Raw genomic sequence first — 24,281 nt, 5'->3', positions numbered from 1 at the left:
TGGAGGGGGGAGACAGGGAGGAAGACAGGGTTGAAATGACGGGATTCTAGAAGAGGCGGATTCTTGAAGAGGATGATTGATGACGATCCCAGACAGGATTATGTATGGCAATGGGTTGATCGATTCTAGTAGGAGGATTCTAGAACGAGGATTCCAGAATGGGCATTCTAGAATAATTACAGAACAGTTGAGCGAGGAGATTGAATTTGATTTTCTGAATATTCTAGAGGATTCTGGAGAAGATTCCAGGAACCATTTTTTGGAGACGTTTCAGGAGAATATTCTTAGATGACAGAGATAATGTTTCAGGATGAGGATCCAAAGTGATGATTCTAGACATTATATCCTCAGAGGAAGCTTGTAAACAGAACATTCCGGAGAATATCCAGGAAAAAAGGGGTTTGAGGGAAACAATACAATGGATAAATCATTCTAGAAGGAAGATTTCTTTATTTTTTCCAAGATTATGAAATCAAAGAGAGGATTCTAGAAGCTCATTGGGTTCACCGTTTAATGGACAAGTGGTGGAAGAATACATTTCATCATATATATAAGGGAGAAATATATTAGATAATATCTTCCACATGTAACCAACACATCTGTTGCATGTACAGTACTGATAAGGTGCGCAATATATCTCAGTGTAGCTTGATGCCTTCCAGAGCCTCATTCATAAAATCAACATAGCAGAACCACCAATGGCTTTCCCCCCAAAAAAATCACTTTGGATCGGGATGATGGATTAATGGGCCGAACAAGCCAATTAACCGGCTTAGTTCGAGAGAAGAGGTCGGCCAGAGAGAGAGAGAGAGAGAGAGAGAGAGATTTGTGGTCTCACGCGTGTTGCCAACTGATTTATCGGGTTGGTATTGTGCGGTTCAAAAGGACCATTGTGTGTCCCTCCCTCACGTGGACAATGAGAGGAAGACTAACGTAGTCTATAACCACCTCCAGAAGAAAACTCAAATCACTCACTGCTGGAAGGCGTTGTGTTCTGGTGAAAATGTAGATTCAACAGCAAACGATGAAAATTTGTCTAAATGGTATAAATTTCTACCACAATTTGAACCAACATCTCAATGAGGTATTTTTAACAAACTTAATGTTATAAAGCGTTGGGAACTGGGGGGAGCAGCGTTGGGTATGGGAGGGTACTGGGGCCCCAGCCAACCGAGGATGAGGAGATGGAGGAGTTGTGAGGAAAGGAGCGGAGAGGAAAGGAGAGGAGAGGACAACAGAGTTGAGAAGAAAATATGAAAGGTCAGGGGAGGAGAAGAGAAGAGTGGAGAGAAAAGCAGAGGAAAAATAGGACAGGTTAGGCGAGGAGAATAAAGGAGAAGAGAGATGAGAAGAAGGAAGAGGAGTGGAGAGAGGAGAGGAGAGGAGAGGCCAGGAATGTGGAGGGAGAGGAGAGGCCAGGAATGGAGAGAGGAGAGGAGAGGAGAAGAAACTAGAGGAGAGGAGAGGCCAGGAGTGGAGATAGGACAGGAGAGGAGATGAGAGGAGTGGAGAGAGGAGAGTAGAGGCCAGGAGTGGAGAAAGGAAAGGAGAAAGGAGAGGAGAAGAGAGGAGAGGAGAGGCCAGGAGTGGAGAGAGGAGAGGAGAGGAGAGGAATTGAGAGAGGAGAGGAGAGGAGTTGAGTGGAGTGGAGAGAGCAGAAGATAGGAGTAAAGAGAGGAGAAGAGAGAGGAGAGGCCAGGAGTGGAGAGAGGAGAGTCCAGGAGACTTGAGGAGAAGTGAGAGGAGAGGTAGGCCTCTCTGCTCACGGCTGAGCCAAGTGTGCACACATGGAAGTGATCAGGGTGAACTGCCAGGCAGTCTGGCCCACAGCGTAATGAGGGACCAGATCACTTTTATCACAGCGGGTACATCTTCACACACACACACACACACACACACACACACGCACGCACGCACGCACGCACACACACACACACACACACACACACACACACACACACACACACACACACACACACACACACACACACACACTAACTTATACACACACACATTCAAATTCACACACATTCACACACAGGTAATCAGCCAAACACATCACAAAAGTGTCCCAAGACATACACTGAATAACAAACATGGCAACACAGGGTTTAGAAATACAAGTTGTTTGAGGAATGTATTAACAATGTATTATTATTTTGAAATTGACTGACATTAATAGATACTGCCCTGAATGTTAAACTGGGCGAATGCTGCTCTGCTATTTTACTGTAACTCATTATTCTATGCTTGAATATGTTTGCTGTAACAATTAAACTAGATTCACCAATCATCAGAGACACACATCAACAGTACAGCTGTATAAGAATTTGTTTAATTAAAACGTAATACGACAATAATAATAAGGATTTAAAAACATCTACTAGAGTGGAGTATTTCAGATTTTGTCTAGATAATAGGGAATATATAGGGAATCATCCAAAGAGAAGATTCCAGATAGAAGATTCTCTAACAACCAGGATTCCATATATAGGATTCCCACTGGTCTACAGCTTAGTGTTTCTACAAAAATGCCTAAAACACAAGTGGCAAGAGAATGAACACGATGATATCCAAATGATATCCACGGTGAGCTGAGCTTTGGCATAGCTTAACCTCTGTGAGCTGTATATACACGTGGTCTAGCACTGGTGAGCAGGTAGCAGCATGCTGGTGGCTGCCAGGGTGGTGGTGGTGGTGGAGGCCAGGGGTAAGCATACAGGAGAGACTCAACCCAGCGAATATTTCAACCTTGCGGGTCTTCACCGCAGTTTGGGGCGTACCACTTGGAACGTTTGGTGAGAGAAGGAGCAGCCAGGGGAAAGGGAGTGGGTGGTAGGTGGTGGTGGGGGTTGGCGGTGTAAAATTAGGATTGCAGACGCAAAAATAAAGGGAGAAACCGCAAGAGAGAGACAGGGGCGGTAACCACTACTTTCCAAACGGGGATTATGGAAGCTAGAGCGAGGGAGAGGGAGAGCGCGTAGGAGAAGTTGGAGCCCAGGAAAGTGTCTGTTTGGCAGGAAAACAGTCAGAGTGAGATCAGACCCTCGGACAAAGAGAGAGGGAGAGAAAATAAAACCGCCCCCAATGTCTATTCCAGAAACTCACGATATGCGGCCGACTGGCCTTTTGATAAACGTGACAATAAAGTGACTATTACAGCATTTGGGAATTCTTTTCTTAAAAAGTGAGGGGGAGAAAGGAAGAAATACCAAGCTAGTGGAAAGCTGCTTTTTTAAGGTTCCTTGTCTCTGCTGAAGAGACGGGTTTTCAAAAAGATGAATACTTTTCATACTTCCCAATTTGAAACCAGGTTTCCAAAACCCGGCTTCGGCTTACGGTACATGGCAGTTTGGAAACAGAGTTAGAAGGAGTGTTTCCCCTCTGCGTGTAAACGCACTGATAACACATACCGGCTGGTTTTGAAGACAGCAACTGGTAAATGCACTGTCTCGGAGAAGTCTACGCCATTGCCAAGCTGGGAATTGGGATGCGATTGGCTAATACACGGTTGTCACGGCGACGGTTGACACGCGGTTGTCACGGTGACAGCTAACACAGTTTGACAGGGGCTTCCTCGGCGCATCAGAGGAAGGGGGTTGGACTACAGCTTCCGAACGACACCGCCGCCACCGCCATCTGGCCTGCAGATGCCGGGGAGATACTCCACCACTGTACGCTCTCTCTGAAACCATGCGCTTTTCTAAAAAACAATCACGTAATTATGCAGTCTCTTAATTGCTGTGTCACGGTAGACATCTCATCAGTGTGGCCGTCACCCTTCCACACACCAATCTATCCCGGCCATGCATGCACCCACAACGAGTCTTTTATTCTCCACTGTACACATCTTGAAATTTTCATTGAATTTATTAAATTTTTTACATGTTTTTGAAATCTTCCCATTGAAAATAAATCCTTCCTTTGAATTTAAATAAGAAGCCAAGTAACCAAATTTAACCATAATAATTGTACATAGTAGTTAGTGTAGTGTTAGCTAGTAACTGTGAGTAGATGGTGCTTATGTGTGTGCTCGCACGCGGGCATGCGCTCGTATGTGTGTGTGTGTGTGTGTGTGTTTTTGTTGTATTCTATGATGGTACTATAGTTAGACGGTGGTGAGATAAGGGGACAGACGCAGCGTTGAGCTCATTGGAGCCAGGAACTCTTAAAGGGAAAATCCTCCCTGAAATGAAGAGGGAGTTTTAACTTTCAGGGTTGCTCTTCCCTCTAACAACTACATTAGCCCAATCCTCTGTAATCCTTTACAGAAAGTTTTTACAGTCATGGCTGAAAATCAAATTGTGATAATTTGAATTTTCTAACCATGAGAGTGAGCCTGTATATCATCATTGACCCGGTGCATTCCTCACACTAGGTCGGTGTGTCATTAAAAGTGTTGCAGGTTGGGTTCGCCTGGGGGTATGTGAAGCCAACAAAGTATTTCATTGGCTGGTTGTGGATTTGGAGGTTTATTTGTATTTCTTTTATTTCCATACTAAAAAATGTCCATTGAATCTGAGCCAATTCAAATGAATTAATAACTGCCATTAACTGCATGTCTGTCTGCCTTTCTGTCTGTGTACCTTCCTGTCTACCTTTCTGTGTGTCGTTTGTCTTTGACTCTGTCTGTCCATGCCTGTATGTCGTTTTTGTGTGCATCTGCATGTCTGCATGCCTATCTGTCTATCTGTCTGTCTGTCTGTCTGTCTGTCATTGTCTATTTCTAACCTACTTCTAATCTGACTGAAAGCGGCCTGGTTATGTTTGAGTAGTGATGAGTTCTGGTCGGGATACAGGAGGTCAGACCGACGTCTAAAAACAGAAAGAGTTCCTTCCTGGTAACGTCATGTTTTAATTCAAATCAAATACGATCTGTGCATCAAATGTGCGGTGAGAGCGTGGGTCGCCAGCCGTGCTGGGGGGTGAGACATGGAGCAGGAGAAGTTGCTGCCGCTCTGGCCAAGGTTCACTGAGACAGTGTGCAGAGAGCGAGAGAGCGAGAGAGAGAGAGAGAGAGAGAGAGAGAGAGAGAGAGAGAGAGAGAGAGGTAGTCTAGACAGGGGAGAGGTAGACAGGGGAGGCAGAGAGTGAGTGAGAGTTAGGGAGACGGAGACGGGGACACAGTGTAAGAGAGAAGCTGTTTTGAAATATCAGGTATCAAGTGAGTACAAAAGGGGAGAGAGTGGGAACAAGACAACGGCACGGCAAGAATGTAAAAGCAGCAGGAACTTCAGTTTCCCTGGCGGGCGCACTGAGCCGTAATATGTCCATAAACACACTGTAGCAGATACGGAAACTCACTGAAAACAAACAAACCCTATTCCAGGGGGGATAATACCATTTATCTGAATGAAGGAGAGGAGTAAGAGGGTGATTGTCCGTAGTCTGAGCCGTGACCACCTGCCTGCTAATCTGTCTGTCTGACAGCCTAACTGTCCTATCTGTCTAGCCAGTCTATGTGTGTGTCGGTCTGTCTGACAGCCTGTCTGTCTATCACCTGCCTGGGGATCTCAGGCAGGCAGACTCAGTGTCCTCTTTTAAATCACTTCTTAAAACTCACTTTTATCGTTTGGCCTTCTTAAACTGATTCTCTTTTACTATTGTTGTGACTCTTTTTTATTTTGTATTCCTGTATTTTAATGTTGTTTTATTGTTATGTATTTTAATATGCATCAATTGTTTTATTGTTAAGCACCTTGTAACTTTGTTTTGAAAGGTGCTCTACAAATAAAATTAAAAAAAAAAATCATGTCTCCCCCAGCAGCGCACCACTCCACACTCAGCCACAGCTGCACCCGCCCAGCTCAAACATTCCCCTGAACAAAAAACAACAAATTATAGCTCTTAGGGCTCAAGTTCAAACGCCTCACAGCACACTGGGTGGAGAGAGAAGTGTTTGGGAAGTTTGCTTTAACTAAATACTGGAGGCCCAAAAAAAAAAAAAAGATCTTCCAAATCCAGTTGACATAACAGTAATTTAAGCAACTCTGAATGTACGAATAATAACAAGTATTTAGTCCTTCCAGTGAGACTAAAGTTCTTACTCCAGCTAACGCCATCACATAGTCGCCTCCCTGACCCCCTTCAGTGCCCCAATCTGAGAGCAGAAAGGGGCGGAACCTGGCCTCTATGACGGAGGAGAGATAGGCGTCGGTGACGTGCGGCCCGGCAGCGAGTGGAAAGTGTTTTTATTTCGTGACGCGCTTCCATTTACGGTCCAACGCAACAAGAAAAACCACGGTCACACCCACGCTCCGCTAAAGGCCTGTGGGCTGGGAGCGGACCACATGGGAAAATACGGGGCCCATGAATTGGGTCAGAGGCCTACAGAGCTGCCAGGCGTTGGGGACTGAATGACATAACAAGTGGTGGCTCTCAAAGAAAAAAAATAAATGAAAGCCTTACAAACTTGCATGCCCCCTTTCCCGAAATATGCTCCCCAAACTGCCGTGTGCTGCCTGGCTTCCGCCCCAGCAACAAACGGTTGGGGACTTTAGGGGGTTGAGTCGATTGACCGCAAAGATGGTGCCCAAACAACGATGGCTTTGCCAGCCTGCGTGAACAATGCTCCCAAAAACACCCATGATTACAGGAGCGTCAAACACTGACGTCTCTGTGTTTGTACTGTACGGGACGTGCGCACGGGGAGCAGAGAGCCGTGGTGAGGGTGTTCGGCCCCCAACCAAAAAAGGTCCTGGGTTTAAATCCTGAATGTCTGAGCCTTGAGCAAGATGAATGACCCCTACCTGCTTCTCAGAATGACCTCCATCTGAATAGTTTATTTGTTGTTATTGGATGTGTTCCGGGCTAGAATAGTGTTTGACTTCCAACCAAAAGCTACTGGGTTTGATTCCCAATGTATGCAAAACGCTCCCTTTGAGAACTCCATTAGGCCTAACATCTGTAGTCCTTTACAGAATGTTTTCACAGTCATGGCTGAAAATCAAATAGTGATATTGTGAATTTTCCAAACCTGAGAATGAGCCTGTATATCATCATTGACCCGGTACATTCCTCACACTAAGTGTTACGTGAAACCAACAAAGTATGTTGTTGGCTGGTTATTGTTTTGTAAGGTTTCATTCAAATTCATTCAAAGATTTCAATTCAAATGCATTAATGACATTAACTGCTTATAGGTCTACCTTTCTGTGTCTACCTCCCTCTCTACCTTGGTGTCTTGTTTTTCTTTCTATTTGTCTGTGCATCTGTCTGTCCATGCCTATCATTTTTTTGTGCATCTGCCTGCCTATCAGTCTGTCTACTTATTTGTCTGTCTATGATTGTCCCTGCTTGTCTGTCTGTCCGTCAGTCAGTCTGTCATTGTTGCATCATTATTGAGCTTTGAGATCCTCCTCCTATCCCCTACTGGTTCCTCAATGACGTTGACCTGAAGTTAACATATATATTGCTCTGGATGAAAGCATCTGCTGTGTGACTGAAATCAAATGCGAAATACAAAATGCGTGGATATGTGTACAAGTAAAAACAATAACTCAAATAACCGACAATCCTGTCACTGAATCCAACGGATCCAATGTTAAGTGCTTGTTGCGTGTGAGTTCTTTATTTGACATATTTGACTGTCAATGAAAAATGCATTGCGGTTTCCATAGCCGTGGGTTATTCCACCTCCACCCCCCTTGTGGCAATGGCATGGTTGTTTTTGGAGTGAGCGAGAGAGCGACAGACGGAGAGAGAGAGACCGAGACAGGGACAGAGAGAGCCAAAGAGAGAAAGAAATACAGAAAGAAATACAGGCAAAAGAGAGTAAGACAGAGTGGTTGAGAGAGAAAGCAAGTCAGAGAGAAAGAGAGAGAGAGAGAGAGAGAGAGAGAGAGAGAGAGAGAGAGAGAGAGAAAGTCAGAATCTTGGCAGAGAAATACATGATGTCATCTAATGACCGTCTGAAAAGCTGAGAGGTTTAGGGTAGGACGAGGAGACCTCTAGGGAAAGCAGGTATAGAGATAGCTGACAGTGACTTTGCAGGATTGTGACGGATACCTCACCAGGGCATGGCCTGGCCCTGCCCACCACCCATACACACAACTTGAACTTGCCCAGAAGACCGACCTGGGCTCTTCTGGGCAAGTTCAAGTGGTGTTTATGGGTACCAAACGGAGGCCCCTAGGGTTAAGAGAGCACTGACAGCTGCGCTCTCCGGGATACATGTCACAATACCTCCCAGTCTATCTTATTCTCCCCCCTACCATCATAAACTGCACTGCGACTTGACCAGAGTTTCACCTTTGACCACCAAAGCTACAACTTGAGCCTCCTAAACTAGTAGATTAGAAGGTCCAAGATTCTAGCTCTGGTCAAGTCCAGCTTCTGTTTATTAGAGCTCTTTATTGTTAACTCGAGGAAATTAGTCTTTGGCTTTACAGATACAAATGCATCTAAAGAGTTAAATTCACAGACACAACTTCCACTGCCATGGATTAGAATACAGGAGATAAAGTCAATAAATAAGAAAGAGGACCTGCTATAATAAACCTTTGGGAGTGCTAATAATAACAATTATTATGCATCTTAGATAGACATCATGAAGACAGTCACTAATAGCTAATAAAAAGTAATTTGTTAAGAAGGACTACAGAGAGCAGGCGTAGCTTTAAGCTAGAATCCCCTGGCCCAATAAACTCAACCTGAACTCACCCATAGCAGAGGTTTTGTTCCAACCCAGTTGTGTTTATGGATACAGGCCATAAACACCATCCCTGGCCCGTTGTCGGATGGAGCCTCAACAGAACCCTGTGACCCCGAGTCCATGAGCCGGGACAGGGTTTAGAATGAGCGGGAAAAGAAGAAAACCTTGGGAAGGGAGAGAGGTAAGAAGGACCCCTGCTCCAAGATGGTGTTCCAGGATAGCTTGAAGTGCAGTTGGTTCCTTATGGTTTGAAAGAGGAGTTACATAAAAGAAAAAAAAGTGTATTCGCAGTAAACAGGGCTTTGGTCCTGATCACAGATTTGAATGTACTTGAGTAAAAAATACTAAAAAAACTCAAGTACATTCAACCGTAGTATGGTTAGATGTACAGAATGTCCCCAGAGAAACAATCAAACCATGCCAGCTCCAGGCCTCAAAACATAGGCCTCCAGGCCTCAAACCATAGACCTCCACTCAAGGCCTCAAACCATAGACCTCCAGGCCTCAAACCATAGACCTCCACTCCAGGCCTCAAACCATAGACGTCCAGGCCTCAAACCATAGACCTTCAGGCCTCAAACCATAGACCTCCAGTCCTCAAACCATAGACCTCCAGGCCTCAAATCATATACCTCCACTCCAAGCCTCAAACCATAGACCTCCACTCCAAGCCTCAAACCATAGACCGCCACTCCAAGCCTCAAACCATAGACCTCCAGGCCCCAAACATTAGATCACCATGCCTCAAACCTTAGACATCCAGGTCTAAACCCATATACCTCCAGGCCTCAAACCCTAGGCCTCCAGACAGACTCCTAACCAGTGAGTAGGCTGCAGACCTGCGCGTCATCGTTGCAAATCGGTAAGCGCTTGCATTCCACGGTGGAAACTTTAAGTAATGACTCAGTTTCTGCATGGTTTTTGGGGTTAAAGATAGGACTGTTTGTGTTAGGTTGAAATAGATTGCAAAAACGTTCAACCGCCAGCAACACACACACACACACACACACACACACACACACACACACACACACACACACACACACACACACACAGTATTCCCTCATTGTCACCTCAGGAAGACCTGTAATTGGTGCTTTGTGTCGGGCTGTGTTTAGTTTACCAAACCAAAAGATGTGAATTCCGGGACTACATCCATCTGTATCCAGATGTGCTGGTTTTTCAAAAAAATCTAAATTTAGCCTGAATTATTTTAGGTTTTGAAATTATAAATAATTAGTCTGATTGAAACTTAACTGAAAGTACTCTAAATTAAACTGCACATCACAGTAGGTATAACTGTTGTTTACGTAGAATGCATGCGGCAGCAGGGTTTTAGTCTGTATCTATATGTATACGCAAAGTTATTAATATTTCACCACTTCGAATGAACACAATACATGTCCACCTCTTACTCTGGCCGGGGAGAGGAGTTTGGGGGGAGAAGGAAGTGAGTTGGGAGATAGAGAGATTGTGTTGGAAAGTAGTGAGCATATGTGTGTGTGTTGGGGGGAGAGAGAGTTAACAGCAGAGGGAGAGGAGGGGGCTTGGAAAGGTAAGGCAAACCCTCTTCCTAAATGTAGGAAAACAAACCCTGCTCCTCTCAGAGTGATCCCAACCGAGGGGAAACCAAAACCAAATTACCCAGAGGTCAAAGGGTGGCCACATCACTCAGCTGGTGCAGGAAAACCTGGAATATCCATAAACCCTCTAACGCTTCCATGCTTGGGAGCATGGGCAATTCATTTCTTGACCTTCAGTCCTAAATTAAGTGTATTTTATGACTATGGTACAGTCCTGAAAGGGCATATGTGGGGTTAAGGATAGTGTTGTGGCTATGGTGTTCAACAAATCCCAGCCAAACGGTGCTGTGTTCGATCCCCCAGTGTCCGGAGCCTAAGTCTGGGCCTACTTGAGCAACATACCCTAACCCCTACCATCTCCAGCGCTCTATAATGACCTCTATCTGAATTCAATGTAAGTCTCAAGTCTCCTAAATGGCTTACTTCTAATAAATATGGAAATAATATTTTCTCAAACAGACACAGGTGATTAAGGAAGAGGTTAGGTAGACATTGTTCAGGAGGAATAACAGCTAGTCCTGGTTTGGTGTTGGGATTTGGGTTGGGATTCCAGAACAGCACAATCGAGAGACCAGACCACATGCTCCTGCTGGGTCCTCCAGGGCTACATGGTAAGAGATGGAGCTGTGATGGTGCTTAGCAGCCGAGTTGCGAGGACCACTAGAATGTGTATTTAGGAGGAGGAGATGCTGATGTCACCAACGCTGAGATGAGTGCTCTTGCACGAACGGGCACAAACACTATTCTGTGGGAAAATCTAGGGGAATACCATTTGTCAGAGAAAGAATTTGGTTAATCGCTTCTAGTTGCACAACCCTTGAACTGTAATGAATACTTATTCCACATGTAAATGATTATATCTCCTCAACAATAGGAAATGTACAGCCCAATATGTGATGAATGCTTTCACCTTTTGGTTTCTCTCACCCTGTATCTGTCTCTGATCTATCTTCAACCATGGGAAAGGAGAGGGAAATGGAAGGAAGAGAGAGAAAGAGAAGACCAAATGTGGTATTGATTCAGGTCCAGAACATGCGCCAATTCCTTAAACCCTGCTGTTATTCATGCTTGATCTCTGGTCAGTGGGTAGCCCAAACTGTAGTCTGAGGTACAGTATGTAGTACTGTCTGAGGCAGCTTGACGCACAGTATGTAGAATTGACATGTCTGCAGTGTCTGTATTTCAGTTTGTAGTTCTGTTTACAGTCTGTGCTACAGTATTTATCTGCAGTCAGTAGCTTGCAGTAGGTATATTCCGTTTCAGTTTACAGTTTTTGCTCTCATTAGTGTGTAGTAAAGTCTGTATAGTATCAGTCTGTTAGTATTACAGTTGGAAGTACAGTATATATTTTGTTTACATGTATATCTATATAAATCTGTAGTAAAATCTGTAGTCTGTTCTGTAGTACAATGTAGTCTTCTGTCCATCTGTGTCAAGTGCATTATGTAGTACGTAGTACATCCTGTAGTACAATCTGACAATCTGTTGCAGACTGCGGTAAAGCTGATATCTGTGAACTGGAATACACTGTTCCATTTCATAATGTTCTGTTTGATCATGATGTTTGACTCTCACATCCAAACACACAGTCTGGAGTTAAACAGCCATACCTGTTCTGCCTCACGGTGCCCAAACTCACTTGGAATTTCTCAGAGGATCCTGTTATGAATAAATTGAAATTGGCTTCTCTGTGGCTTCCCTGGCTGATCTGAGAGTATGAGAATGATTCTCCAATGTATCTCCAGTGCAATATACCAACACAACCCAGTATTATTGGAGTGTCATAGATTACACATTTTATTGTCTCCCACCGGGAAAGTGATTTAATGAAGCATAACAGATCCTGTGGTGAAAGTAACCAATCGGTTACCTCTCCTTTGGGAAACTATGATGTATAGTGTTGTATTGTATGATCCACAACAATCCAGATTATTGGCTGGTAGGCGTGTGGTGTTGTGTTCAAGGTCAGAAGGACATTTGGCATACACCTGGTTCAGGTGGCCTGGAATTCCACCCACTGCTATTCTAAAAATCCTTTTCCATTCCTGAGGATTAGGGAATTACTGGGTTATAAACTAAACCAAAAACGTTAACAATGAGAACCTTTTCTTTCTTTCGCTGTAGGCAACTAACGGCTACTACGGCTGATGCTTCTTACACTGCATACTACAACATCAACAACAACAGCTACTGGACTGTGGGTTACCAACTGTTTGAAACATAGCCCCGCTGTGCCAGTTGTATATGGGTGCTGTGACGCAACTGACCTAATTAAACATCAGTCGTGAACCATTTATTTGATTTTATATTAGATAAATATAGACCCAATGACCAGACATGTATTTCCCTCTGACCGTTCCTGTCGTCTTCCCACAATCCCCAAATAAGGAAATGGTCACGGCCATTTTAACAGACGGGTGAGAAAATTCCACCAGTCCACGCAACATTCCAAAGCAGACGGAAAAAGACCCCATCCCGCTCCTGCTACACCATGGCCCTCTTTCTCTCTCTCCCTCTCTCCCGAACCTGGTGCCCACTTTTTAGAGCTGAGCCACTCAAGGCCTTTCTGAGACTGCCTGCATTGCACTGCCAGATAGATCTCAGATGTTGATTGAAAAAAACACAAAAAAGGGGTTTGATCTGCAGAACGAATGGGAAGCAACGTGAGGTATTCTGAGAATTCGCTAGAAGTCAGTCTTTGGAAGATGTTTGCACAGGAGTTGAACAATATACACTGAAGGAGGAGAGAGGAGAGAGCAGAGAAGGAGCCAGGAGAGGTGGCTATCCCCAGCTCCAGGTGTCGACTGTACGTAGCTCCTAGCTACCTTCATTCCACTAATAAACACCAACAGATTGGATACTACAGTTACTGGATGAAGGCTTCTTCACTTGTGTTGTTCAGGCCTACTTAAACAACACAGCACAGCAAAAAGCATCTGATTGGACGATCAAAAATAAGTGCCATGGCTAACTACCGTTTGTGCCTGCTGTAGCTGATGTCATCAATAATTGCCTGTAACTCACAAATATGACCAACAAATAGTACACTATAGTGCTGAGCTCTAATGTCATTGAAAAGGCGTATTGTAGTTATGTGATCAGTACTAAGCAACATGGATGTCCGTTATCATTCAAACATGGAGATTAACAGCAATGTTTTCCTACTTACACACATTTCCAGTCTGTGATTCATAAACTCCCTGTTAAAATGCAATCTGAATAATATCCATGAGCCTCCAGACACAATGGCCTCAATACCTCCAGCAGTGTGCTTTATGTTTAATTATTGTGCGTTATATTTAATTATTTTCTTAGAAACTGTGCTGACATGGGAGTGAGGAGGTGTCAATGTCTTGCCAGTTGTTCTGAACCAGGGACTAATCTCTGGCCAAGCAGACTCTGTGGAGGCGATACAGTAATATCCAAGGGTACAGCTATTTAAATCCTTCTCACTGATCTCAGCATGAGATTTATATTTATTCCACATACTACTGGGTCTAATACTGATATTAAGGGGAGAGGGGGAGGGAGGGAGGGAGGGGGGGGGGGGGGGGTGAGACGCAGGCATTGCCACGAAAAGCATCATCAGCAAGGCATTCAAAACAGGCCTTTCTCTTCTGTATGGTTTACAGTGAAGAGAAGCCAATTGACACTGATGAAGTTAAAGGCTATACTCTACAAGCAACACATAGTCTAGGACAGGTTCACTAATATTGAATATCTTATTAGTCTCAATCCTTGGCCTAAATTGTTCATCGAACTATTGTCAAGTATGACTCAATGACTCACCGACGGTGAACCCTGGCCCCGTGAGCGTATCGCCCGCCCGTCCATTCTCTCCTATGAGTGTGGTGTTGCTGCCTTGCTCGCAGGTATCCTGGCAGTGGCCGTTGGCGTAACAGATCCGTTTACAAATGAGCGGTGCGATGACCACCTTGAAGCGCTCCCGTGTGGAGGAGCGCTCGGTGCACCACACCAGCTTGTGGACGATCAGCCAGACGAGCAGCAGACGGGGGATCAGATTGGGCATTCTGGCATCTTTCACCGCCACCGTCCACGCAGAGAAGTTGGCCCGTCCGCTGGGTTAAACCGAGCTGCACGTCGAGAACCACCGAAGCGTTGTTTGTTTCGATTTATTCCGTTTTTCCTCGGACGGCCGTCCGGGACATTCCCATAAGGCGAAAAATTCAAGAAGAAAAAAAACCTCTTCCCTTTTAGGAAAAATAAATAACTGTTCTCGCGTACTTAGTTAATCCCTTTGGTCTCAGCGAAAAGTTCGACATCTTGGTTGGTTAGTTTTGGGTTACCCGGTTACCAAGGGGGTTGAAAAGTTATTTCAAGTGAGTGATCTTCTTCTGGTTGCCTGCGTGCTTGCCCTCTGTTCCATGGGATAGCTTTGAGTGTGCGTATGAGAGGTTAAAGAAAGAAGGGAGGAGAGAGGACTCGTGGTGAGCCAATCCTCGCTGGAGAAAGCTGGCAGCAGGCCAGGCAGTACAGGAGCTAACCGCTGTTTTCACCCCAAACCCCCGTCTAGAAAACGATAAAGGCCCGGTGGAGCGTGTGTGGGTGTTAATAGCACACGACTGCATCATCTGAAAGAAATGACAAATCTTGTCAAAGTGACTTGACTATGTTTTGGGGAGAAAAAAACAAGATGAGCTACTTTGGGAAAAAAAAATAGGTGAGAGAGAGAGAGAGAGAGAGAGAGAGAGAGAGAGAGAGAGAGAGAGACACTCAGTACAGACTCGGTGAACACAGCCTAGCCATGGAGATGGGACGCCACACAGACTGACCTGGCTCTCAAGAGAAGACAGACTGTGCACCCACTGCACACAAAAACAACTGGAAACTGCGCCTCCCAACGTCAGGCAAGTCATACCAAGACATAAGGAACACACACTTCCAACGGATTACACACTCCACATGCTAACAAACTGCCGTGTTGGTTGAAAAACAATATCACTGCAGCATGATTGTGACCTGTTGTGATGCAAGGGCCTCAAACTCCTCATAAACAGAATAATACCAATGGACTAATCACCAACACATATCCTCCATACTATCCTCCACGCAATGGTTATTGTTTAGAACCAGAGGTTTTCCAGTGAGAAAAATAACAGAGAAAGAGAGAGATTATCTAATCTATATATATTTTTTACCCTTTATAGTATTGTTCTTCATTTGTGGAATTGTTAGTCTTGGCAATGACATTGTTTATTTGACACGCCAAAAAAAGCTCTTTTGGGCTCCTTCTTTTACGGAGAGAGAGAGAGAGAGGGAGGAGGGAGGGAGAAAGGTGAGGGGAGAAAGGGATAAGATTGAGTGTGGTTAAGTCACTTCCTCTCTTAAAAAAAGTGAGAATGTTTACTTGAGGTCACTAAGGAGGTGACTGCATGGAGTTCACAGACAACATTTCCATCTGCCACCACACACACACACACACACACACATACACACACATACATACACACACACACACACACACACACACACACACACACACACACACACACACATACACACACACACACACACATATATGCACACACACACACACACACACACACACACACACACACACACACACACACACACACACACACACACACACACATTCTAGATGTCAATTCTAGAAATTGGCCATTTCCTACTTTAGGATAGTTTATTGTTAATAAAAACCAGAGGCTCAACGTTGAAGAATAATTTGTACAACTACACAAAGCCTGGATCTAGACATAGGACTATGAAAATTATTTTGCATTGTTGGTTAATATTGGTACACTATCCAATTTGTTATTTTATTACAAAATGAACATGCACAGATACCTGGGGACACCATGTTATAAGGAGATGGAGAGCTGGATCTATACTAACTGACTATAGTGTCAGTTATGTAAGCATGCCAAGTCTTATTGTGTAAGTAAATCTTATATTGTAGATGACCAAAAAACCATGTTATAGCAGAGGATTTTAGATCCATCTACCGCTGCGCCGCTCTGCTCTGTGACTGTCCCCAGACACAATCTTTATTTAGTACTGATGATACAAATGTATGTATAAACACATGCATAAAATAAATATGCAGATACCTGGGGACACCTACATGTTTATAAGGAGATGGAGAGGTAAAACTATATATAACTATAGAATCAGTCATGTAAGCCTGCAAAGTCTAATATTGTATTGTACATGGCAAAAGACAAAGATATAGCAGAGGATGGTTTCGATCCATCGACCTCTGGGTTATGGGCCCAGCACGCTTCCGCTGCGCCACTCTGCTTGACGAAACTTGATAGCAATGTAGTCTGTCTTAATCTATGTCTCATTGTATACTGTATACCTTGTATGAAGTGATGTTAACAATTTCTCAGGTTTGCGCACTGTTTTTACCTTTGCGGCACTCGTCAAGCGGCGATCCAAGAACTCGAACATGGTTGTTCTCGCTGTTTTATCACCCGGAATGGAGACCGAGAGCTTCTCTGCGGCTCAACACCGCCACCGTCATCTGAGAGGAAGACAATTCGTTGTGGATGGAAACGACAATACAGAGAAAACGAAGTTCTGAAACTTCGTTTGGATGCCTAAAGTAGGCTACTAACTATTCCTCTGGTAGCCTGTAGTTGTGTTTAGCCGAAAAGTTAATCTCGGAGTTTTTTTTCCTGTCGTCTTTAACCGTAAAAAGAAACTAATTGGCATCCCGGATACCAATTAGGTGTTATTAGATGTAGATGTTATTATACATTGGGTCATCTACTCTCAGAACTGACAAAATATGAAATAGAGTAAATAAAGCTTGTGTCTGTATGTAATTCTCGGAGCAGAGTGGCGCAGCGGAAGCGTGCTGGGCCCATAACCCAGAGGTCGATGGATCGAAACCATCCTCTGCTATAAGCTGGTGTTTTGCCATCAAGATTGTAAGACAATACTTACACAATATTAGACTTGGCAGGCTTACATAACTGACTATAGTCAGGTAGTTCGATATTTAGATCCAACTGTCCATGTCTGTCCCCTGGTGTCTGTGCATATTCATTTTGTAATGAAATAACAAATTGGATGGTGTACCAATATTAACAAACAACATGTGTTTTCGTACCCCTATGTCTAGATCCAGTGTCTTTATGCAAGTGTACAAATGATTGTACTTTTAAGGTTTATCAGCTTGTGTCCCTTAAAAATACCAGAGCAGAGTGGCGCAGCGGAAGCGTGCTGGGCCCATAACCCAGAGGTCGATGGATCGAAACCATCCTCTGCTAAAACCTGTTCTATTGCCATCAAGATTGTAAGACAATACTTATGCAATATTAGACTTGGCAGGCTTACATAACTGACTATAGTCAGATAGTTCGATATTTAGATCCAACTATCCATGTGTGTCCCCTGATATCTGTGCATATTCATTTTGTAATGAAATAACAAATTGGATGGTGTACCAATATTAACAAACAACAAAAAAAAATTTGTACCCCTATGTCTAGATCCAGTGTCTTTTGTGTGTTGTACAAATGATTGTACTTTTAAGGTTTATCAGCTTGTGTCCCTTAAAAATGCCAGAGCAGAGTGGCGCAGCGGAAGCGTGCTGGGCCCATAACCCAGAGGTCGATGGATCGAAACCATCCTCTGCTATAAGCTGGTGTTTTGCCATCAAGATTGTAAGACAATACTTACACAATATTAGACTTGGCAGGCTTACATAACTGACTATAGTCAGGTAGTTCGATATTTAGATCCAACTGTCCATGTCTGTCCCCGGGTGTCTGTGCATATTCATTTTGTAATGAAATAACAAATTGGATGGTGTACCAATATTAACAAACAACATGTGTTTTCGTACCCCTATGTCTAGATCCAGTGTCTTTGTGCAATTGTACAAATGATTGTACTTTTAAGGTTTATCAGCTTGTGTCCCTCATGAATTGTAGAGCAGAGTGGCGCAGCGGAAGCGTGCTGGGCCCATAACCCAGAGGTCGATGGATCGAAACCATCCTCTGCTATAAGCTGGTGTTTTGCCATCAAGATTGTAAGACAATACTTACACAATATTAGACTTGGCAGGCTTACATAACTGACTATAGTCAGGTAGTTCGATATTTAGATCCAACTGTCCATGTCTGTCCCCTGGTGTCTGTGCATATTCATTTTGTAATGAAATAACAAATTGGATGGTGTACCAATATTAACAAACAACATGTGTTTTCGTACCCCTATGTCTAGATCCAGTGTCTTTATGCAAGTGTACAAATGATTGTACTTTTAAGGTTTATCAGCTTGTGTCCCTTAAAAATACCAGAGCAGAGTGGCGCAGCGGAAGCGTGCTGGGCCCATAACCCAGAGGTCGATGGATCGAAACCATCCTCTGCTAATACCATATTTTTACCTTGATCAAATACTGTACAATAGTTAATACAAATACCTCATTCAATTTATTACAGGCCTACTGTGTTGGGTGAACATGATATGCAAACTTTTACAAAGTGAAAACATTCATTTAAAAGGAAAGGTAATCTAATAGTAAATAATTGCTAAATTCTATAATACTCACACACCCAAATCACCTGTCATCCTTTATGATGTCCTTCAATGCTTTGTTTGAAGAGCAGCCTTCATATGAAAGGATGTTATATTCACAAACCTTTTTAATGCTGTCAATGTTTACAGCATCTTAGCAACATTAACGTGTGCGTCAGAACCTTTGGACTGATCTGATAGGCTAGGATTAGATGTAGGTCATTGGATTGGATCTCTGAAATGTTTTTCTCAGCACAATTCTATCATCGAAAAACAAATTGCACTCACCGCAGTCCCAGTTCCCAAATCAATATGGCACTGACCTCATGAGTCAGGGATTGTTCGCGTCCCATCTTAGTGTGCTGAGTCCAAAACCGTTCAAAACCATAACATGTTATTCAGTTAAAGATTTGATTTGAAAAATAAAAAAAAATATTTTGAAGGAAACACCCTATAATATTCTGTCATTAACATTGATTCTTTGTGTGGCACAAATAATTGTGCAGATTTCTTACTTTACCACAATTAACAAACATGTACCTTTACTATTGACACAATCTTCATTTGTGTCAGTAATAATAATAATAATCTAGCTGCTGAGAGCCAAGAAAGGCTACCAGAACCAACACATACAAACCTTAAGTAAAAAGTATTAAACGGGCCAGTTTATCCCTTTAAGATCAACAGCACTAACCAGGACCAATAGTAGTTAAGGCAAACATAGTCCTTACTGGTTAGTGTGGATTAAAAGAAGGGCGATGTGTGACACAGCTTTCATGGGTGTGCCAACATAAACTATTAATTTACAGAAGACTGCGAAAGTCTGGGTGGACATATAGGCCTGAGCCAGGTTTTAAACCAATGAAACAAGACTGAAAGCTATGGGAAAGCCTTACTCACAAACATTTATACATTAAGCTTTTATATAGTTAGGTTTTTCCCTTGCAGATGTTTAACAGCTGTGTGAAATGTACAGTATATCATTGACTTGTAAAATTCATATATAAAAAGAAAAAATGCACAGAGATGTATAAACAAAGGCCCTTTAATATACAACATTTAGGCAAAAGGGGTGACTTATATCGGAAAATATTTGGAGCACAGAGGCATGAAAAATTAATTCAGTAAACACCAGATTCAGGACTGAAATAGATCACTTTAAAGTAAATTCATGCAAAGCGCTCCAGAATGTGCTTGAACCAAAAATAAGTCAAGTTAGTTAAGATGGGGTAAGGACAACCGTGGCAAAGTTCCTAGTATATAGAGACATGTTTCATAGTTAACCCATATAAAAAAGGGCATACACTAGTAAATGTATGTACATATTGTTCTTGTTTAAACAATTACATTAAGCTTATTAAAGTAGCGTGTATAATGGTAGATCTATATCTCAGAGAGGCAGAGTAAAGTTCCTTTGCTGCTTGTTCTGATGCCCGAAAGCTTTGCCATTGGAAAGAAGATACAGGAGATTACATATTTACAGTTCACGGTTGTAGACCAATGGGCAATACTTGGGCTAAGGGGGACAGGGTGTTGTAAGTCACATTCTTATGTACAGAGTCAGCTCACCTAGAGTTGGTGCCATGGGAATGATTACACATGCATGCACCAATGCTGCTCGGCTAATGGCTGCAGATTTGGAGATTAAAATCTTAGAAACATTGAGCCATTCAATGTCTTCAACATGAATACTGGTTGTAAAAAAAGAGAAAGGAATGCCATTCATTATTACATGGATATTAAATACAGAAAATGGTAAAACAGCGTTTTGTAGCGTTAGCCTGTGATGCAGAATGGACTTCTCCTTCACCTCACCACAGAGCAGCCGATTACAAACTTGTGGCACAACCTTAAAGTTTTACAAATAATTTCTAGGATGGTCAGTCATTTTGACTCAAAATAACCGACAACCCTTTCCATCCGTCAACATTTTTGACAGTAAATGGAATTTAAGACCGGTTGTGTCAGACACTTTGACAGATGGACATTTTGAGGCAGACAGAATAAAGCTGCCAGTCGGGCAGGGGCAGTGAATTCAGCGTCAGTTCACAAGGTCCATCTCAACACCAGACCCGAGCTGACCCAAAAAGGACCACCATCCATCAGTCAAATTAAACTAGTGTCAATAAATGGCAACAAGTAGTTTTTACTTCTCTGAATGCAGCATGTTGATGCCACACACCTTATCCACACAGATAAACAGTGACCATCACATTCTGTAGCAGAAGCCTGTGAATGCGAAGACCTTTAAAAAATAAAGGATGGGTCTAACAGATGAAGGCATGATGCATCGACACTAAAGAAAGGCTGTGCTTCCCGCACACACGCTAACAGCCAATACTCTGGCCACTCCTTGATCAAGGCTTGTGGAAACTTAAGGGTTGATAAGGTCATATTAAATCGGCCAATCCATCCATCCTGTATGTAAAACCTCTCCAACACACCGTGGCTCCAAGGCCAACCAGGGAGACGTCCAACCAGCTGCACCCAGAGCAGCTCCCCTCACTGGGCTGAGAGTCATGTCTCTGCACCTGCTACTACCATGGATGGCGTATCTCCGCTCTACCACTAAAATATTGACCCAACAGCAGCTGCTCTCGATGCTCCCTGACACGACGGGGACAACAGCCACTTAAAACTGTTGGCTCACGAACAAAACACAAAGCTGATATTCATAACTACGTTCACATCTACAATACAAAATTAAAAAGGCAAACACAAATGGAGTACCCTGATGAATGAACACTCCACTGCTGGGGTTAGATGCGCCAGATTGTGGGACTGGAGAGAATGGAGAGAAACTCTTCCATGAGCGGCAGGTTTGAAAAACTATAGGAAGACAATTTGAACAATATTTTAGTTTTTTCACCGGGGGGGGGGGGGGGGGGGGGGGGGGGAGCATGGCTCTAAACACAGTCCACCACTGAGGTCTCATCCTCCTCCCCGCCCCACTCGCCAAACCTCATCTGGGGGGAGGGGGCGGCGGGGTGCAGGCTGTTGATGTCGTCCATTGCGTCGGGGTCCGCCTCCTCGGTGGTGCCCATGGCCAGGTGCCCCGCCTCCTCGCGGTGGGTGCGCACGTGCTTGCGCAGCGCGGCCGGCTCCTTGAAGGTGCGGTTGCAGAAGGGGCAGCAGCACGGCCGCTCGCCGGTGTGGATCAGCTGGTGGTGCTTCAGGTGCTGCAGGCGGCTCAGGCGCTTGCCACAGATGGCACACACGTACGGCTTCTCGCCTGTGTGCGTGCGCCGGTGCTTGCGCAGGCCGTCCAGGTGGCGGAAGCTGTTGCCGCACTCGGAGCACGAGTAGGGCTTTTCGCCCGTGTGGATGCGCAGGTGGGTCTTGAGCGCGCCCGACTCACGGAAGCGCCGGCCGCACACACCGCACGGGTACGGCTTCTCGCCCGTGTGGATGCGGATGTGCTTCTTCAGGCTGGAGATCAGGCGGAACGTCTTGCCACACTCCAGGCAGTGGTGGGGGCGGTCCGCAGAGACCTCCGCCGCCAGGTCGGGCGCAGAGGGGCCAGCGGTGTCGTCCGCCCGGGCCGGGGACAGACCGTCTACCCTGCCCGGGACAGTCCGTACGGGGGCCTTCTGTACGTCCAGTGTGCCCTGAGACTGGGGGGCCGTGCGAGGTCTCACAGGCCGCGGGTGACGAAGAGGGTAGGTGAAGGACCGCTGGGAGCCTCCGTCCTCTCCCTGGCCATAGCCAAGGTCACCAACGTTGTGGCCAGACGCCTCTCCGTCGTCCCCGGTCAATCCCTGGTCCTTCCTGGATGACTGGCCGTTGCCTGGGGTCAAACCTTGCTCCTCTTTGATCTCAAACCCAGAGCCGCTGCCTCGCTGGGACTGCCGGTCATCTGGGGGAGGAAACCAGGTCAACTTCAGAGCCTGAAACTGGCATGCTGGTAAATAGAACTAATCAAGCTCCTCAATAATATCATTTGATAAAATAAAAGCCTGTATTTATTAAGAAATATATTATTTTTAATCGCATGTGGGTGGATGCATGTAGACTAAGGCCATGAGCCATGTATAATTCATTAATAATAATTACCTTGTCTATTTGAGTCGTTGATCATGTGGGCCGTGTTGGTGTAGGCGTCCAGCGAGTGGTTTGTCACCGATCCATCGGGTTGGATTGACAGCTGGCACATCTTATAGTCATCTCGGGGTTCGAAACCATGGAGTGAGTCGTCCACGGAGCCACCTAGACCCAAGTCCACGCCGGAACCGTTCACGTTCCGAGAGTTCTGGTGATCTCGGTCCATTCCCGTATTCATAGACGTCAAGGAAGACAGCGACGGTGCGAAAACAGACTGAGTTTGAGAGCCCGGGTAAGATATCTGAAGTTGATCAATCAGTTTCTGAGCACTGCACAAACATTCCTGCAGTGTCTTCAGTTCTCGCTCGGACACTTCCAGTCGAACCTTTAGTCTCTCGTTTTCCTGCTCCTTGTTGTACAACTCTTGTTGTGTCTCGTTTAAAACGAGGACCACCTCGCCAAGAAGAGTGTCCACTGCGGCAGACATAGCATTTTGAATAGTGGGGGCCAGGCGTGATTTCAGGGATGTGACAGTCATGTTGCCCTGCGAACCGTACCCCGTCTTGTCCACTTTCCGATCGTAGCAAGACTCCGACCCGGTCCGATTGGGGACGTTGATTATGCTTTGTTTTCGATTTCCACTGTTAACCACACTGCTACTAGACGCAGATGAATCCATTCCACCGGCATAACCTCCTCTTCTGGAAGTCATGGTGATATTTCGGTTTTTATTTGCAGGCTAACGTTAGCAGGTTTTTGCGCTTACGCCGTATAGTATCCTACCGTACTGCAACTCTAAAACGATCTCGTTATGGCCGTGGAAATGCTGCAGCGGGGGTGCAGGGAGGGAGAAAAACACGTATTTTTATCCGCATTTAATTCATGGGTTGTCACATCAAATTTTAAAACGACGTCGGTCAACTTTACGATGCGGAGAGTTGATCGTCGCAGGGCCCTGGCTAGGCCTGGCTAGCAAACACTAGCCTTATGGTAAACAACTAGGTAACACGCACCAAAACTGAAGCTAATTTTAACACTAAGTTCACTTACACACACGTTCACTGTGATCCTTAAGGTCCCAGTAATGTGTAATAATATGTAGAAACGTGTTAAGTGTTTGAAAGCATATCGCTCGTCCTACCGCGGGTGATCGATACTCTTGTGCTTCTCGCGGACCTGGACTGTGCGTATCTCTTGATTGGCTGACAGGCAGTGTTGCCAGGTTGTGACACTGCCTGGATGCAGCGCGGTGCAGCCAGAGTTGCCAGATTGGGCGGGAAATCTGGCCCAATCTGGCAACACTGATGACAGGTCGGTTTCTGTCGCACATGAATGACGATGGTTGGACAAGGGGGCGTGTTGACTTTTTTTTTATTTTTTGTTTATTAAAGTTTATTCATTCGTTTATTCAATAGTTGTGAATGTATGTTTTTTCTCCATTGTGAGCTATGTCAATATATACTCAATGCTACCTTTTTGAACAAACTTGGAATAAT

The 24,281-nt window shown here is 44.5% G+C and overlaps 2 protein-coding genes and 6 non-coding genes across 10 annotated transcripts in view; 5 read left to right on the top strand and 3 right to left on the bottom strand.

Moving 5' to 3' along the window:
* Window positions 1-14,604, bottom strand: part of ltbp3 (latent transforming growth factor beta binding protein 3) — a 38,344-nt gene extending 23,740 nt beyond the window's left edge. For both annotated transcript variants that reach the window (XM_084473919.1, XM_084473920.1), the window contains exon 1: window positions 14,026-14,604. In XM_084473919.1, the coding sequence (XP_084330045.1) occupies window positions 14,026-14,266 (241 nt within the window). In that variant the 5' untranslated portion in view covers window positions 14,267-14,604. The remainder of the gene's footprint in view (window positions 1-14,025) is intronic.
* A 1,840-nt stretch (window positions 14,605-16,444) lies between these two features.
* AC3HAE_024880 (transfer RNA methionine (anticodon CAU)) lies at window positions 16,445-16,516 on the bottom strand. Its single transcript has one exon. It is a non-coding gene; the product is annotated as a tRNA-Met (tRNA).
* Window positions 16,517-17,052: 536 nt separating this feature from the next.
* Window positions 17,053-17,124, top strand: AC3HAE_024892 (transfer RNA methionine (anticodon CAU)). The gene has a single exon. It is a non-coding gene; the product is annotated as a tRNA-Met (tRNA).
* A 296-nt stretch (window positions 17,125-17,420) lies between these two features.
* Window positions 17,421-17,492, top strand: AC3HAE_024891 (transfer RNA methionine (anticodon CAU)). The gene has a single exon. It is a non-coding gene; the product is annotated as a tRNA-Met (tRNA).
* A 298-nt stretch (window positions 17,493-17,790) lies between these two features.
* Window positions 17,791-17,862, top strand: AC3HAE_024888 (transfer RNA methionine (anticodon CAU)). Its single transcript has one exon. It is a non-coding gene; the product is annotated as a tRNA-Met (tRNA).
* Window positions 17,863-18,158: 296 nt separating this feature from the next.
* On the top strand, window positions 18,159-18,230 carry AC3HAE_024887 (transfer RNA methionine (anticodon CAU)). Its single transcript has one exon. It is a non-coding gene; the product is annotated as a tRNA-Met (tRNA).
* A 296-nt stretch (window positions 18,231-18,526) lies between these two features.
* Window positions 18,527-18,598, top strand: AC3HAE_024886 (transfer RNA methionine (anticodon CAU)). The gene has a single exon. It is a non-coding gene; the product is annotated as a tRNA-Met (tRNA).
* Window positions 18,599-21,626: 3,028 nt separating this feature from the next.
* On the bottom strand, window positions 21,627-23,973 carry LOC311354094 (uncharacterized protein). Of its 2 annotated transcripts, XM_084473892.1 has the most exons (3): window positions 23,927-23,973; window positions 22,798-23,611; window positions 21,627-22,600 (listed from the first exon to the last, which is right to left on the bottom strand). In XM_084473892.1, exons 2-3 carry the CDS (start codon window positions 23,495-23,497, stop codon window positions 21,651-21,653), a joined length of 1,650 nt encoding a protein of 549 aa, XP_084330018.1. In that variant the 5' UTR covers window positions 23,498-23,611; window positions 23,927-23,973; the 3' UTR covers window positions 21,627-21,650. The 2 variants fall into 2 exon arrangements, with proteins under 2 accessions (XP_084330018.1, XP_084330017.1); XM_084473891.1 differs by having other exon boundaries at window positions 22,798-23,943.
* Window positions 23,974-24,281: the final 308 nt, after the last annotated feature.

This window comes from Micromesistius poutassou (genome assembly GCF_964030765.1).
Source record: "Micromesistius poutassou genome assembly, chromosome: 10".
Classification (NCBI taxonomy): Eukaryota; Metazoa; Chordata; class Actinopteri; order Gadiformes; family Gadidae; genus Micromesistius; species Micromesistius poutassou.
This window is presented reverse-complemented; position numbering and strand designations above follow the sequence as displayed.

Bases quoted from the DNA above. Each gene is read 5' to 3' on its own strand.
- LOC311354094 (XM_084473892.1), bottom strand. From the start codon at position 23,497: ATGACTTCCAGAAGAGGAGGTTATGCCGGTGGAATGGATTCATCTGCG. The intron at 22,601-22,797 runs GTAATTATTATT...TTCCTCCCCCAG, and splicing joins CAACGACTCAAATAGACAAG to ATGACCGGCAGTCCCAGCGA.